This window comes from Manihot esculenta, chromosome 7 (assembly GCF_001659605.2).
Source record: "Manihot esculenta cultivar AM560-2 chromosome 7, M.esculenta_v8, whole genome shotgun sequence".
Lineage (NCBI taxonomy): Eukaryota > Viridiplantae > Streptophyta > Magnoliopsida > Malpighiales > Euphorbiaceae > Manihot > Manihot esculenta.
In genome coordinates this window covers 5,404,731-5,418,124 of record NC_035167.2, presented here as the reverse complement: position 1 = coordinate 5,418,124, position 13,394 = coordinate 5,404,731, and the positions used below count along the sequence as shown (strand labels likewise).

Sequence of the window (13,394 nt, the reverse complement as noted above, 5' to 3'; positions counted from 1 at the left end):
AATAATTACATGAAAATGAATTACAAGAATCTGACACGACTCTTTTGATACTACCATTTTATACTAATTTCTACCCATCTCGTTTCCAAGAAATCCTATGTTAGGAAAATTATGTTTTAATCTCTCAAAATCCTAGATCCCTAACACTCTCCCCCACTTAACCGGTCAACGTCCTCATTGACTGAGCCTATAGGAACTCTTCAATTTTCTGTGAATGTTGTTGGAGGTTCGACTCTTTCTCCCAACTGGTTTCTTCAATACTTAGACCTTTCCATTTGACAAGGTATTCTTTATAAGGAAGACGCTTGGTAGTGTTCACAACTCGTTCCGCTAAGATTTCTTTAACGCCTTGATGCACTGGTGCTGCTCGTGAAACGGCTGGTCTTGAGGGTTTGTTTTTAGTATGCCTTGAGTCTACTCACATGAAGTACTTGGTGAATCTTCATCCACTGTGGTGGTTCCACTTTATATGCTACAGGCTCAACTCTGGCAACGATCGGGATTGGCCCTTCGTATCTGCGCACCAACCTTTAGTCTCAGTTGTGAAAGAATCGCAGTTATTCTGGTAGTAGCTTGATCATCACTAAGTCTCTTACTGCAAACTCTTAAGGCCTTCGATGTTCACCAGCCATCTTCTTCATGTATTTGGATGCCTTCTCTAATTGAGCTCATGCAATATCCGCATTCCGCTTCCACTACTTCGTGAATTAGTATGCTTTAGGGTTTCTCCCTGTGTATTGCACATTGAGTGTATGTGGTGCCAACGGTTATTGACCCGTAACAATCTCAAAAGGGCTTTTGTAAGTAGCAGAGCTCTTTAAGGAATTAAAACAAAATTGTGCAACATTAAGCAGCAAGGCCCAGTTCTTTTGGCTGGTACTGACAAAGTGTCGCAAGTACTCCTCTAACAACCCATTGAATCTCTCTGTCTATCTGTCGGTATGAGGATGAAAGCTTATTGACACATTTAGTTTTGTGCCTAAAATGTTAAATAGCTCAGACCCCTGTGAACCACCCATCTCTGTCATTGACAATACTTTTAGGAACACCTCAATACTTCACAACATTCCTAAAGAAAGCTTTGGTTGTTTCTTCAGTTGAACAATATCTCGATATTGATATGAATGTGGCGTACTTTGAAAACCGATCTATAACCATTAAGATATGATCATATTTCCCGACTTTTGGCAAGCTAGCGATGAAATCCAAGGAGACACTCTCTCAATGCCTGCTTGGAATTGGTAGATGTTGTAGAAAACCCGCCAGTTTTTGTCTATCTACTTTGTCCTATTGGCACACCAAACAAGTTTTTGTGTACTCTTTCACATTATCTTCCATGCGAGGCTAATAATAGCCATGTTTTAGCAAAGTTAACATGCGCCGCCAATCCAAATGTCCAGCCTATAGGGTATCATGACACTCCTTTAACAACAATCTTCTGACATTCCCTACCTGTGGCACGTATGCTCGGCTTTTCCTGGTCAAAATGAAATTATTCTCTATCCAAAATTGACGAATTTTCCCTTCTTTGTGCTAAACTCTACAAGACCATTGTTTGGAGATCTTTCTTCAAATTCTTAAATTTAAAAAATAATAAGTATAAAAAGTTAAAAAAATAAAATGAGTATCTCATAATTTTATATAATACTAATAATTAAAAATAATACCCATATAACTCACAAATATAAAATGTATTTAAAAGTATAAAAAAAAAAGTATAAAAACAAAAATGTGGAAGATCGAAGAGAAGACAAATTAACGTCGATGATAACAATGGTTCCTAAAACAAGCTGATGTTTTGCAACCCAAATATAATAATGCATCAGCAACTTTGTCCACAGAATCAAAGTACATGTAGCTCCAAGTCCTTTTAAATGCCATAAGCAGATAAGGAATCAGCACACCAGCTGCAAATCCCAGCCCAATGGCAAGGTAAAGCCACTTATCAACAATGTATCCATCGCCATAATCAATCTCACCATTGAGTCCTGGAATAGATGGACCAGAATCAGAACATTCAACAGCAAGAGGAGCACCACAAAGTCCAGGATTCCCAGAAAAAGAAGACGCCTCAAAAGTTGACATTTGTCCTGCGTAAGGGATTCTTCCTGAGAAATTATTGTATGACACGTTCAAGAACTCCAGAAAGGACATTGAGATGATGCTTGAAGGAATTGGACCAGAAAACATATTACATGATAGATCAAGTGATGCCAACTGATGCAATTCTGAAATGCTCTGGGGAATTTGACCACTGATTTGATTCCTTGACAAGTTCAAAACCACCAATCCTGCCAATTTTGTTACTTCATGTGGGAACTCTCCATGTAAATAGTTCCCTGAAAGGTCTATGCAAGTTAGAAAGGAAAGAGTCCTTGTGTATTCTAAAGACTGGCCTTTCGTATTCACAATTACATTTTCTTCATAATATACACCAGCCACCCACCCATAAATTAAATCCTGCTTAATATTTTGTTCTTGAGTCATGGCGTTGAGATTACTCATTCCTGGAGGAATGCTTCCACTCAGCTGATTTTCTGCTAGATCCAGGATTTTCAAAGAAGTCAAATTCAACAGTGCAGAAGGAATTTTTCCTGAAAAGGCATTGGATCTCAAGCTAAGAACTTTTAGATGTGGAAAAGCATCTCCAGGCCATTGTGGGATTTTGCCTATTAATCTATTGTATCCAAGGTCCAGAGTTTCCAAACTCCACAAACCTTTGAAAGACGAAGGGAGTTTTCCTGTGATAATGTTGTCCCTCAGATGCAATGTTTGAAGATCAGATAACTGACCCAAAGACCTTGGAATTTTTCCTGATAAATTGTTGTTCTGAAGATCAAGGACCTCCAGGTAAAGGCAATTGCCTATACTCTTAGGAATGCTTCCTGTTAAAGTGTTCCTTGAAAGGTCAATGACACTTGCTACCTGCAGTTCCCCTATAGATGTTGGGATTTCACCAGAAATTTGGTTATTTGCAAGAGAAAAGAAGCTAAGGAATGACAAGTCACCAATATTTTCTGGGATAGGGCCAGAAAAATTGTTATGAGAAAGATTTAAAATTATAATTTGGTTAGTTGGAAGAGGAATTGGCCCTTCAAGGAGATTGAAACTCAAATCAGTGAATGCATTAAAATGTACTTTGAATTTATTTGGTAACTGACCCCATAATGAATTGGAAGAAAAGTTTAACAAAGAGAGGTTGCCAGAAATATCCCAAAACCAACTGGGTATAGGGCCTGACATATTAGCATTTGATAAATCCAGATCAAGAAGATGCCTTTGTGATTTAAGCCATCCTGGAAATGAACCTAAACGACATGAAGACAGCAAGAGGGACTCAACTTGAAATGGTGGATCCCAATTAGGACTAATTTTGAAAATGAAAGAATTCCAAGAAAAGCTTAGGACTTTGATTTTTGTTAGCTTTGCAAAATGAGATTCAGAGACAATACCAGTGAGACAATTGGAAGAAACATCTAGGAATGACAATTCAGAAAGCTTGCCCAAACTATCAGGGAGTGTTCCAGTCAAACGATTGGAAGAGACATCTAGGATGGACAAGTTTGAGATCTGCCCCAAGTTATTTGGAAGAGTTCCATTCAGTTCATTCTGTTTAAGTATCAGGACAGCTAAATGTCTCAATGTCCCAAAAGCAGCAGGGACAGAACCATGGAAGAAATTGGAATCCAAATTTAGTTGAACAAGATTTTGAAGTTGACCCAACCAATTTGGCAATATACCAACCAAACGAGTTCTGGTCAACACCAAGTTCTGCAAATGAGGCAATGGACTTTCATAAAGATAATACTTTGTCCCTTCAAGGTGTTCAGGTAAACTTCCTGTTAGATTATTATATGATAAATCAAGATATTCCAGACTGCAAAGCTTGAAAATTGAGTTTGGAATGTTGCCCTCTATACTGTTGCCTGGCAAAGCAAGATGAGTGAGAGATGTCATGTTTCCAATAGAAGGTGGTAGCTTACCCTGCACAAAATTGAATCCCAATTGAATAACTTCTATTTTGCTCCAACTCTCCTCGAACAATTGATAGGTGCTGGCCGTGAGACCGTTGCCCCAAAGATTCAAGAACCGCAGATTTGGCAGCTTGGTAAAACCAACTGGAATGCTATCCCAAATGGAGTTAAAGCTGAGATCAATGTACATGAGGCTGCTGACGTTCACAAGCCATTGAGGGAATGAGTGAAAGATGTTATGACTAAGGTCTAACACAGCAAGTGAACTAAAATTAGTAAAGTTAAGAAATGAGGGGGGGCTAGGTAGGTTACAAGCAGATAAGTGCAAATCACTTAAGTATGGAAGCATGTTAAATGCTTCAACCCAGTTTGAACCTACCATTGATAGGTCAACTCTATCCATAGCTAGATATTTTAGGGCCGTGAGACCAGTCACCCATCTAATATCATCAGCAGCTAAATTCGTACTGAAGGCAAGGGAAGAGATGTCAACATGCTGCAAGGTAGAGATGTTTCCCAAATTTGGAGGAATTTTACCATCAAACCCTGCATATGCCAAGTTTAGATATTGCAACTTCTTGAAAGATTGAAAGAAGATAGGAATTTGGTTGTGAATGAATGCATTAAAACTCAAGTCTAAATATTCCAGGGAACTGAGATTTGCTAATGATGATCTAATTTCCCCACGCAACCCACAGCTTTCTGGAACTTTATCTGGGTTGTGGATATCAACAACAATAACATCTCCTGTCCAATTGTTGCAACCTACTCCCCACCACTGACAGCAATTGCTCCCTTCCCATGATGAGAGCAGGTTCTTTGGATCCACGAGTCCGCTTTTGAAGTCAATAAGAGTTTCTCTGTCAGATGCTTTGCAATTCACTAACTGGGCATTGCCATAATCGGCAAGCCATCCTGTCATCAAACAGATGACTGTAACAAATGTGTGAAGAAGAGATGATGTTTCCATTGAACTATTTTGAGTCATTATTTTTGCATTGACCCACAACATATAGTATCCATATACATCAAAAGAAGGGTGAGTTTACATTGATCTAATCATCAGACTCATCAGCTGATCTCCAAATCCCATTGTTCTTAATTTATTTTTTTTTTTTTTAATGATGTATGCCGCGATCACCTTGCCACTGCTGGCCCCTGTGCCAAAAAGCCCTTTGAAAAGTGGGATTTAGAGAGAACACCATCCAGCCGATTCGAAGAGACATCTAGGTTTTTCAACAAAGAAAATTTGCCTCAACTTTCAGGAAGCTTTCCAGTCAAATGATTGAAAGAAACATCGAGGATTGACAACATTGAGATTTGTCCCAAATTGTCTGGATGAGTTCCATTTAGTTTGTTTTCTTCTAGTCTGAATATCGTTAGACGTCTGCATGATTGAGCTCAACAAGATTTTTGAAGTAAATCAATCTACTCAAAAACTGTTGAATTTTATATTAATTTGAGATATAATAACGTGCTCTTTATAAGAGTTTTAAATACTCATCTCTAAATTAGGTGGGTTAAACTTAATTCAAATTTAATATAATATCAAAATTTCTGAATCTCCCGTGGTTGCGTGACACTCATACAGTCCTAATCGCGTGGAGAATGTCACCTCCTATATCATTTAGTATTTTTTTTGAAATATTTTGCTGATACCGAAGTAATTTATTAAGATTAAAATATCATTAATAAAAATTTTATACTAACAAATATTTATTTTATTTATAGGAATCAAATTATCAATTTCAATTAAAGAAGAAAAATACCGAATCATTCTCATTTCAATGCTAATTTCAAGAACACTCGACATAGGCAACTCCAGCCTGTTGACAAAATCAACTATAGTGACACATAACCTACAGATGACAGTGCCATTTGTTAATAAATGTCATGACTCCAATACAAGAAACTGAATATATATAAAAAAGTTGGCTGAATTTGTCATTGATCTCACTTTCAAGACATTTTCTTTCATGTTGCCTCCTAATAAGTAATTTTTCAAAGTTGCATTAAAAATTTGTCTCATTTTATTAATCAAGGTTTGATTTTTGTTCTTTCCTAGTAAATATTTCATTTTTTTACTTGTTTAAAGATCAACAGCAATAATATTATTTTAGTTATTAGAGTCCAAGCTTTGGTATGATGAGATATGTAGAGTCAAAAAAGCCAAATACATAATGGCAGAGTTGACAAGGTTATGAAAGAAAAATTATTGATGAACATTAATCTAATGCTCTTCCTTTCAATAAACAAAAGGTGGTAAGCATGATATGCTTTTTAAATCAAAGAAAGAACCTGGAAATATCAAATATGTTGAGGTGAGTGAGATCTTTTTTTACAATGTGATTGTTCACAACAATGAAAATAAAGTCTCACCTAACATAGTAGCACTACATGTTGACTCGACCTGCAATTACGGGTGAATAGCATTTGGTTCAAATTGAAAAAATTAATCGAACAGAATTAATTTGAAAATTCGGTTCAATTTTTTATTCTTTTCGGTGCGATTTTTATTTTAAACAATTTTAATTATTTCTATTCGATTCAGTTTTAGTCAGAAAAAAATTAATAAAATTGAATCGATGAGTGGCAATAGTTTATTATTTTTAATAATATAGAGAAATATTAAAATACTAAAAATAATGTGGAAAAAATAAAAAGTTCAATCAATTAAATCGAACCGAGTCAGACCAGTTCAATTCAAATTAATTTCTGTCCAAAATCTGTTCGGTTTAGTTTTTATAAATTCTAAATTTCAGTTTTCTTTTTATTCAGTTCGATTCGGTTTTAAATTGAACCAATCGAATGCTCACCCAACGTGCCGCTAAGGTACTCACTTTTAGGTCTTGTTATTTTATTAGTTTCCCCTTTTCATTCTGCCTGCTAAGGGTACTCAAAGTCCAGCACTGCACATAAGAACACTGTTCTGATTAGTGAAAACAATGTGTGATTATTTTATCAGTAAAAGCTGACTCTTTACTTTTGCTGAGGAAAATGGGATCTCCTTGCAATTCTTGATTCAAAATAACCTATATTTATATTGGAATAACATTGTTTGTACTCTATAGTCATTACAATACTTCAAAAATCTTATGCATAGTTATGGAGACAATTTCACAACTTCATATTGTATTGCTTGTTATCTGTTTGATAATAGGAGAATTTGCTCTCAATGGAAAAGCTCAAATGGTGGACTGCAATGAATCTGACAGAGAAGCTCTTATTGACTTCAAAAAGGGTCTTGAAGAATCTGAGGATCGGATCTCCTCATGGAGAGGAAGCAACTGCTGTCAATGGTGGGGCATAACATGCGATAACAATACTGGAGCTGTTGTTACTGTTGATCTCCACAACCAATATCCATCAGGTTATGATGCTTCTGGCAGGTATGGAAATTGGAACTTGAGTGGAGAGATAAGACCTTCACTGACAAAACTCAAGTCCTTGAGATATTTGGACTTGAGCTTCAACACATTCAATGGACAAATTCCTGATTTCTTATCCTCTCTGGAGAATTTACAATATCTAAACCTGTCAAATGCTGGGTTTAGAGGTGCAGTCCCTCCAAATCTTGGAAATCTCTCTAGGCTGCAATACCTTGATCTCTCCCCCAGCTTTCCTTATTATCTATCTGTCGATAACTTCGAATGGGTGACCGGTCTTGTCTCGTTGAAATATTTGGAAATGACTGGATCAAACCTTTCAATGGTAGGACTAAGATGGATTGAAGCATTCAATAAGCTTCCTCATTTAACTGAGTTGCATTTATCTTCTTGTGGTTTATCAACTTTCACTTCTACTCTTACTTTTGTTAACTTTACATCACTTGCTGTCCTGGACTTGTATGGTAACCAGTTCAATTCCATGTTACCTAGTTGGCTTGTGAATATTAGCAGCCTTGTATCCCTTGACATCAGCTATAGCAGCTTGTATGGAAGAATTCCACTTGGTTTTAGAGAACTGACAAATTTGCAGTCATTGAATCTTGGTAACAATGACAACCTTACGGCTAGCTGCTCTCAACTGCTTGGGGGAAGCTGGAAAAAGATAGAAGTTCTTGATTTTGAACTCAACAAGTTACATGGGAGCCTTCCTGCTTCCCTGGGGAACATGAGTTTTCTCACTCGCCTCAACTTGTTTCACAATGGCATCAAGGGCAGGATTCCAGGCTCGATCGGAAGACTTTGTAATCTGCAATATATTGACTTATCAGCTAATAATCTGACAGGAAGCATACCTGAAGGAATAGAAAACTGCCCCTCCAAAGGACCTCTACCCAGTTTGCAGAAGTTTATTGCTAGTGACAATCAATTGGTCGGTAACTTGCCAGACTGGTTAGGCCAGCTTACGAGTCTTGTGGAACTCAATTTGCAGTGGAACTCACTTCAAGGTCCCATTCCTGCTTCTTTAGGAAATTTGCAGCATCTATCTGAACTCAGGCTCGAAGCAAATAAACTAAATGGTAGTCTCCCTGAAAGTTTAGGACAACTCTCCAACTTGTCTGCCCTTGATGTTTCTATCAATGAATTAACAGGTGTTATCTCTGAAACTCATTTCTCAAGCCTAAGTAAATTGCAGCTCTTGCTGTTGTCTGAAAATTCATTCATTTTAAATCTCAATTCTCATTGGATCCCACCATTCCAGCTGTGGTATCTTGAACTGGGTTCCTGCCATCTTGGTCCTTTGTTTCCTGAGTGGCTTAGATCTCAAAAGGAGTTGCAGTATCTTCATTTCCCAAATGCCAGTGTTTCAGGTTCAATACCAGAATGGTTTTGGGAAATGTCTGGCAATCTATCTGTGTTGAATGTTTCATTTAATCAGTTAGAGGGTCAGTTGCCAAATCCATTTAATATAGCTCCTTCTGCACTTCTTGATTTGAGTTCCAACCTCTTCTATGGACCCATTCCTCTTCCAAGTGCTGAAATCAACTTGCTAGATCTTTCTAACAACCAATTTTCTGGTCCTATCCCTGACAACATTGGTAAAATCATGCCAAATTTGGTGTTTCTCTCTCTTTCAAACAATCAAATAACTTCTGAAGTCCCAGTGTCTATTGGAGAGATGAAATCACTTCAGGTCGTTGATCTTTCGAGAAATAATTTGACAGGAAGCATTCCTCCAAGCATAGGGAATAGTTCTTTGCTCTCTGTTCTAGACCTTCAAAAAAACAATTTGTCCGGCGAGATTCCAGCATCTTTAGGACAACTGAATCTACTTCAGACACTTCACTTAAACAACAACAGATTCTCAGGAGAAATCCCATCAACTCTCCAGAACTCGTCTTTTCTAGAAACTCTAGACCTTGGGAACAACAGGTTTACAGGGAACATTCCACCTTGGATTGGACAGACTTTCCCACATCTTAGAATATTTAGCCTGAGATCAAACAAATTTTTTGGGGAAATTCCTCCAGTGCTTTCAAATTTGAGTTCCCTGCAAGTTCTTGACCTGGCAGAAAACAAGTTGAACAGCACAATTCCTGCCAGCTTTGGAGATCTTAAAGCCATGACTCAACAACAAACTGTAAACATCTATTTGTTCTACGGATCTTACATGACACAATACTATCAAGAAAACTTCGCTGTGAATATGTACGGCCAGCCTCTTGTATACACCAAGACTCTTTCCCTTCTAACAAGTATAGATCTTTCCGGAAACAATTTATATGGCGAGCTCCCAGAACAAATAACAAAATTGGTTGGCTTGGTGGTTTTGAACTTGTCTGGAAATCATATCAGTGGCCGGATTCCCAATAGCATCTCAGAACTACGCCAATTGTTATCTCTTGATCTCTCAGACAACAACAACTCAGGTGGGATTCCTCCAAGCATGTCTTCAATGACATTCTTGGCATATCTGAACGTTTCAAACAACAAATTGTCAGGCATAATCCCTTACACAAATCAGATGACAACTTTTAATGCAACATCCTTTTCTGGGAACCCAGGTCTATGTGGAGGTCCCCTTACAGTGAAGTGTTCAGATGGTGGAGTGACAGGTGACTCAGACGGCAGAAGGAATGCAGAATCTGACAGGGATGACAGCTTCATTGATAAGTGGTTCTACTTGAGCATTGGGCTGGGATATGCAGCTGGGTTATTGCTTCCTTATTTAACTTTTGCAATCAGAACATCTTGGGGGGACATATACTTTGGTTTTGTGGATAAAATTGTTGCAAAGTTGCTTGAATTCCTGTAAAATCTGGGCAAGTATGTTACTTTTCTTGCTTGTAAACAGATCCCAGATTTTGTAATGAAGAAATAAATCTCACTGTTAAAACAATTTGATTTCGAAATGTCCTGACCATTTTAAAGTATTGAATGTATAAAACTCAATTTTTTATGCCCATTGATTTTTTTATTGGTTTAAATTTAATAGTATTCGCTCCTAAATAGAATTTATTAATTTTTTTAAGGGTAAACTGTAATTTAGTCCCTCTGATTTAGTGAAATGTAACATTTTGTCCCTCTGTTTTAAAAAATCTTCAATTTAGTCACTGTGATTTTTAAAAACTATGACATTAGTCCCTCCCGTTAAATTTTCAGTTAAATCACCGTTAATTTTAGTTAAAAAGACTAAAATACCCATTCTCTCTTCTTCTTCTCCTTTCCGATCTCTTTCTTCTGCTTCTTTTTTTCATTATATCCATCATTTGCACCTTCTTTTTTTTTTCTGGTTTTTATACCACGAGTACAAAATATTTACATTGACATAATGGAGAAACTCTCCCTGTTGTGTACAATACTAGCAAAACACAAAACCCATTGGTGTTTTGATACCACAGTATTATTTTTCATAGTACTCTTCATAGAACAGTGAACATCGATCCCCTAACCGATAATCATACAATTAGAAATGAGAAAGAGAAAAAAAGCCCATGAATCCAAAGAGCATTTTGAATTCGACCTTCAATACAATATCCACATCCATACATACATGATACATCAACAAAACGACGAAGAACACACAGCAAATAATCTGTGGAGAGAAAATCATGAACAACAATTTGGGCACCGAATCAACCCATTCTCATTGCATTCCAAGCACCTCTTGGGCACCCCTTCATCTTCATCGAACACCTTCCTACTACCACTACAATTTCCACACGGCATAAACCTCACATCGCCACACGCTTCGCAAACAAACCCGGGCTGTCTTCTCAGAAATCCATCCAGGACCTTGGCCAATTCTCCAGTCTCAAACATTTGCTTAATCACTTCAGCGCCACCCACACGATTTCCCCTTATAAACACCTGCGGCAAGCTCACAGTCTTCCCTCCCAATACACTTTGCAACTCTTTCCAAAGGAGATCGGGAAGGAGAAGAAGAAGAAGAAGAGGAAGAAGGAGATCGGAAAAGAGAAGAAGAAGAAGAAGAGGAAGAGGAAGAGGAAGGTGAGAGAATGGGTATTTTAGTTTTTTTAACTAAAATTAACGGTGATTTAACTGAAAATCTAACGGGAGGGACTAATGTCATAATTTTTAAAAATTACAGTGACTAAATTGAAGATTTTTTAAAACAGAAAAACAAAAGGTTGCATTTCACTAAATCAGAGAGACTAAATTACAGTTTACCTTTTTTTTAAAAACAAAATAAAAACAACAATCAAAGCTCAAAGATAAGCGGCCCGACCCATTTTGTTGGCTGCTCAAGAAACCCTAGCATTTAAAGGGACCGAGCAAGAACCGACCCGTCTTCAAATAACCCAACATTTCTACCTCGCAATGGGGTCGAAGAAACCTACTCTTTGAAGAAGACATGGCCGATAAGGCTCGGAGAACCAACAAATTTAAATATTAACTACAAGGATTTTTTTTTTTCTTGCGTAGGAATCTTCAGATCTGGGTGGGATGCCCACTGACATGCTCTTACTCTAGGGACAAACCACAAATCAAAAGAAGGGAAAAAAGAAAAAAAGAAAAAAAGAAAAAAGGGCACTTTTACTTGCAAGTGCAACTTTATCAGTCCAATCAACCATCACTGATTCTCCACCCAATTGGTCATTATCTGTCCATCTTTTTTCTACTACTTGGGTCACAACTCAGCTCCCTTTCTTCTCATCTTCCTCTTCCTTCTCAGGTGACTTCACGACCACCCCTTCCAATCTCAGCCCGTAGTTGAGAACTTCTCTATACTGATTACTATGTTTATCTGTTACTGTTACTGTTACTGGGTTCCTTTTTTTTCTTCTGGGTATTTTGGATTTGTGGTCTTTGGCCTTTGGCATCTGATCCTCTGCTTCTTTCTTTAATTCTAAATGTGTATTGTGTTTGTTTTGCTTTTTCTCTTCTGGGTTATTTTGTTAGATTTGATTCAGTTTGATTGATTTTATGTTGAAGAAGATCTGTAACTCCAACCAGAGTTTCTTTTGTAGTGGAAATTTGAAATACTTTTTAAGAATTTGGAACTGTTTTGATCTTTAATTGATCACAACACAGTTTACATAATTTATCTTACGCTATTGCTCTATCTGTTAAAAGCTCTGATCTTTTTGTAGTTCCTCTTGCACACTTGCTTATAGTTTCCTCTTCTTATTTTTCCTTCGGAGCTAAGATGTTTTGTGTATATAATTGTACTTGATATTCAGGTTCAATGCTATTGAATGTCTTGTCTTATATTTGAAAGTTAATGTTTATCAGATTCAGCTGCAGATATGGATTGTCCAGGTCCAAGATTGTTCCCGTTGCATCGCTGCAAAACTCTTCACCTGGTTGGTATCAAATTTGTTTTTCAAATTATCTGCTGTGTCCATTGTGGATATGAAGTTGCTATATATTTGGTCTGAAGGGTGTCCACCATTGCCTTCTTTCCCGCAAATCAAGGCATTCTGGTCTTATAAAACCATGCATCCAGGTGAGGCATGCACAAGGGATGCACAATGTAGAGTGAGATAAGAATTACAAAGCTTACTTGTCTCCCCAATATTTTGATGCACGACTTACTCAACTTGGTTGGCAGCAGGTAAGACAAACTGCTAAATGCTTAACCCAAAAAAAGAGGAAAAATAGTTCTAGAAATGCTGCTAATGCTGTTCAGGAGAAGCACGGCGGTAATATGATAAAAATAAACATACAAGCCCATATCAAGAGAATTAATATAAAGGATGCTAAGATCTATAAAAAAAATTCAAAAAGATAATATCTTAACACCCTAAATCCATCAAGACCCAATCAACTTGACTGAAGGAAGAACAATTGTTACCGCCTAACTCTAAAGGAAAGAATCTGATTAGCATGTTGGTAAAAATAACCTAACTGAGTAGAAACTCTCAAAATTCTTGAAGGCTATATGAATCTTATTGAGGCGGAGGAGAGGAAAGAACTCAACTTACTAGCTCCAACTTTCATATCAAAGAGAGGAAAGAACTCAATTTATTAGTTTCAATTTAATTTAAATCGAATATTATAATTTTATTTT

At 37.1% G+C, this 13,394-nt stretch overlaps 2 protein-coding genes across 2 annotated transcripts; one reads left to right on the top strand and one right to left on the bottom strand.

Moving 5' to 3' along the window:
• Nucleotides 1-1,755: 1,755 nt before the first annotated feature.
• LOC110618904 (receptor-like protein EIX2) lies at nt 1,756-4,942 on the bottom strand. The gene has a single exon (XM_043958097.1). The coding sequence runs from the start codon at nt 4,894-4,896 to the stop codon at nt 1,756-1,758; it is 3,141 nt and encodes a 1,046-aa protein (XP_043814032.1). The 5' UTR covers nt 4,897-4,942.
• Nucleotides 4,943-7,079: 2,137 nt separating this feature from the next.
• Nucleotides 7,080-10,270, top strand: LOC122724088 (receptor-like protein EIX1). The gene has a single exon (XM_043958626.1). The coding sequence runs from the start codon at nt 7,080-7,082 to the stop codon at nt 10,173-10,175; it is 3,096 nt and encodes a 1,031-aa protein (XP_043814561.1). The 3' UTR covers nt 10,176-10,270.
• The last annotated feature ends 3,124 nt before the right edge of the window (nt 10,271-13,394 follow it).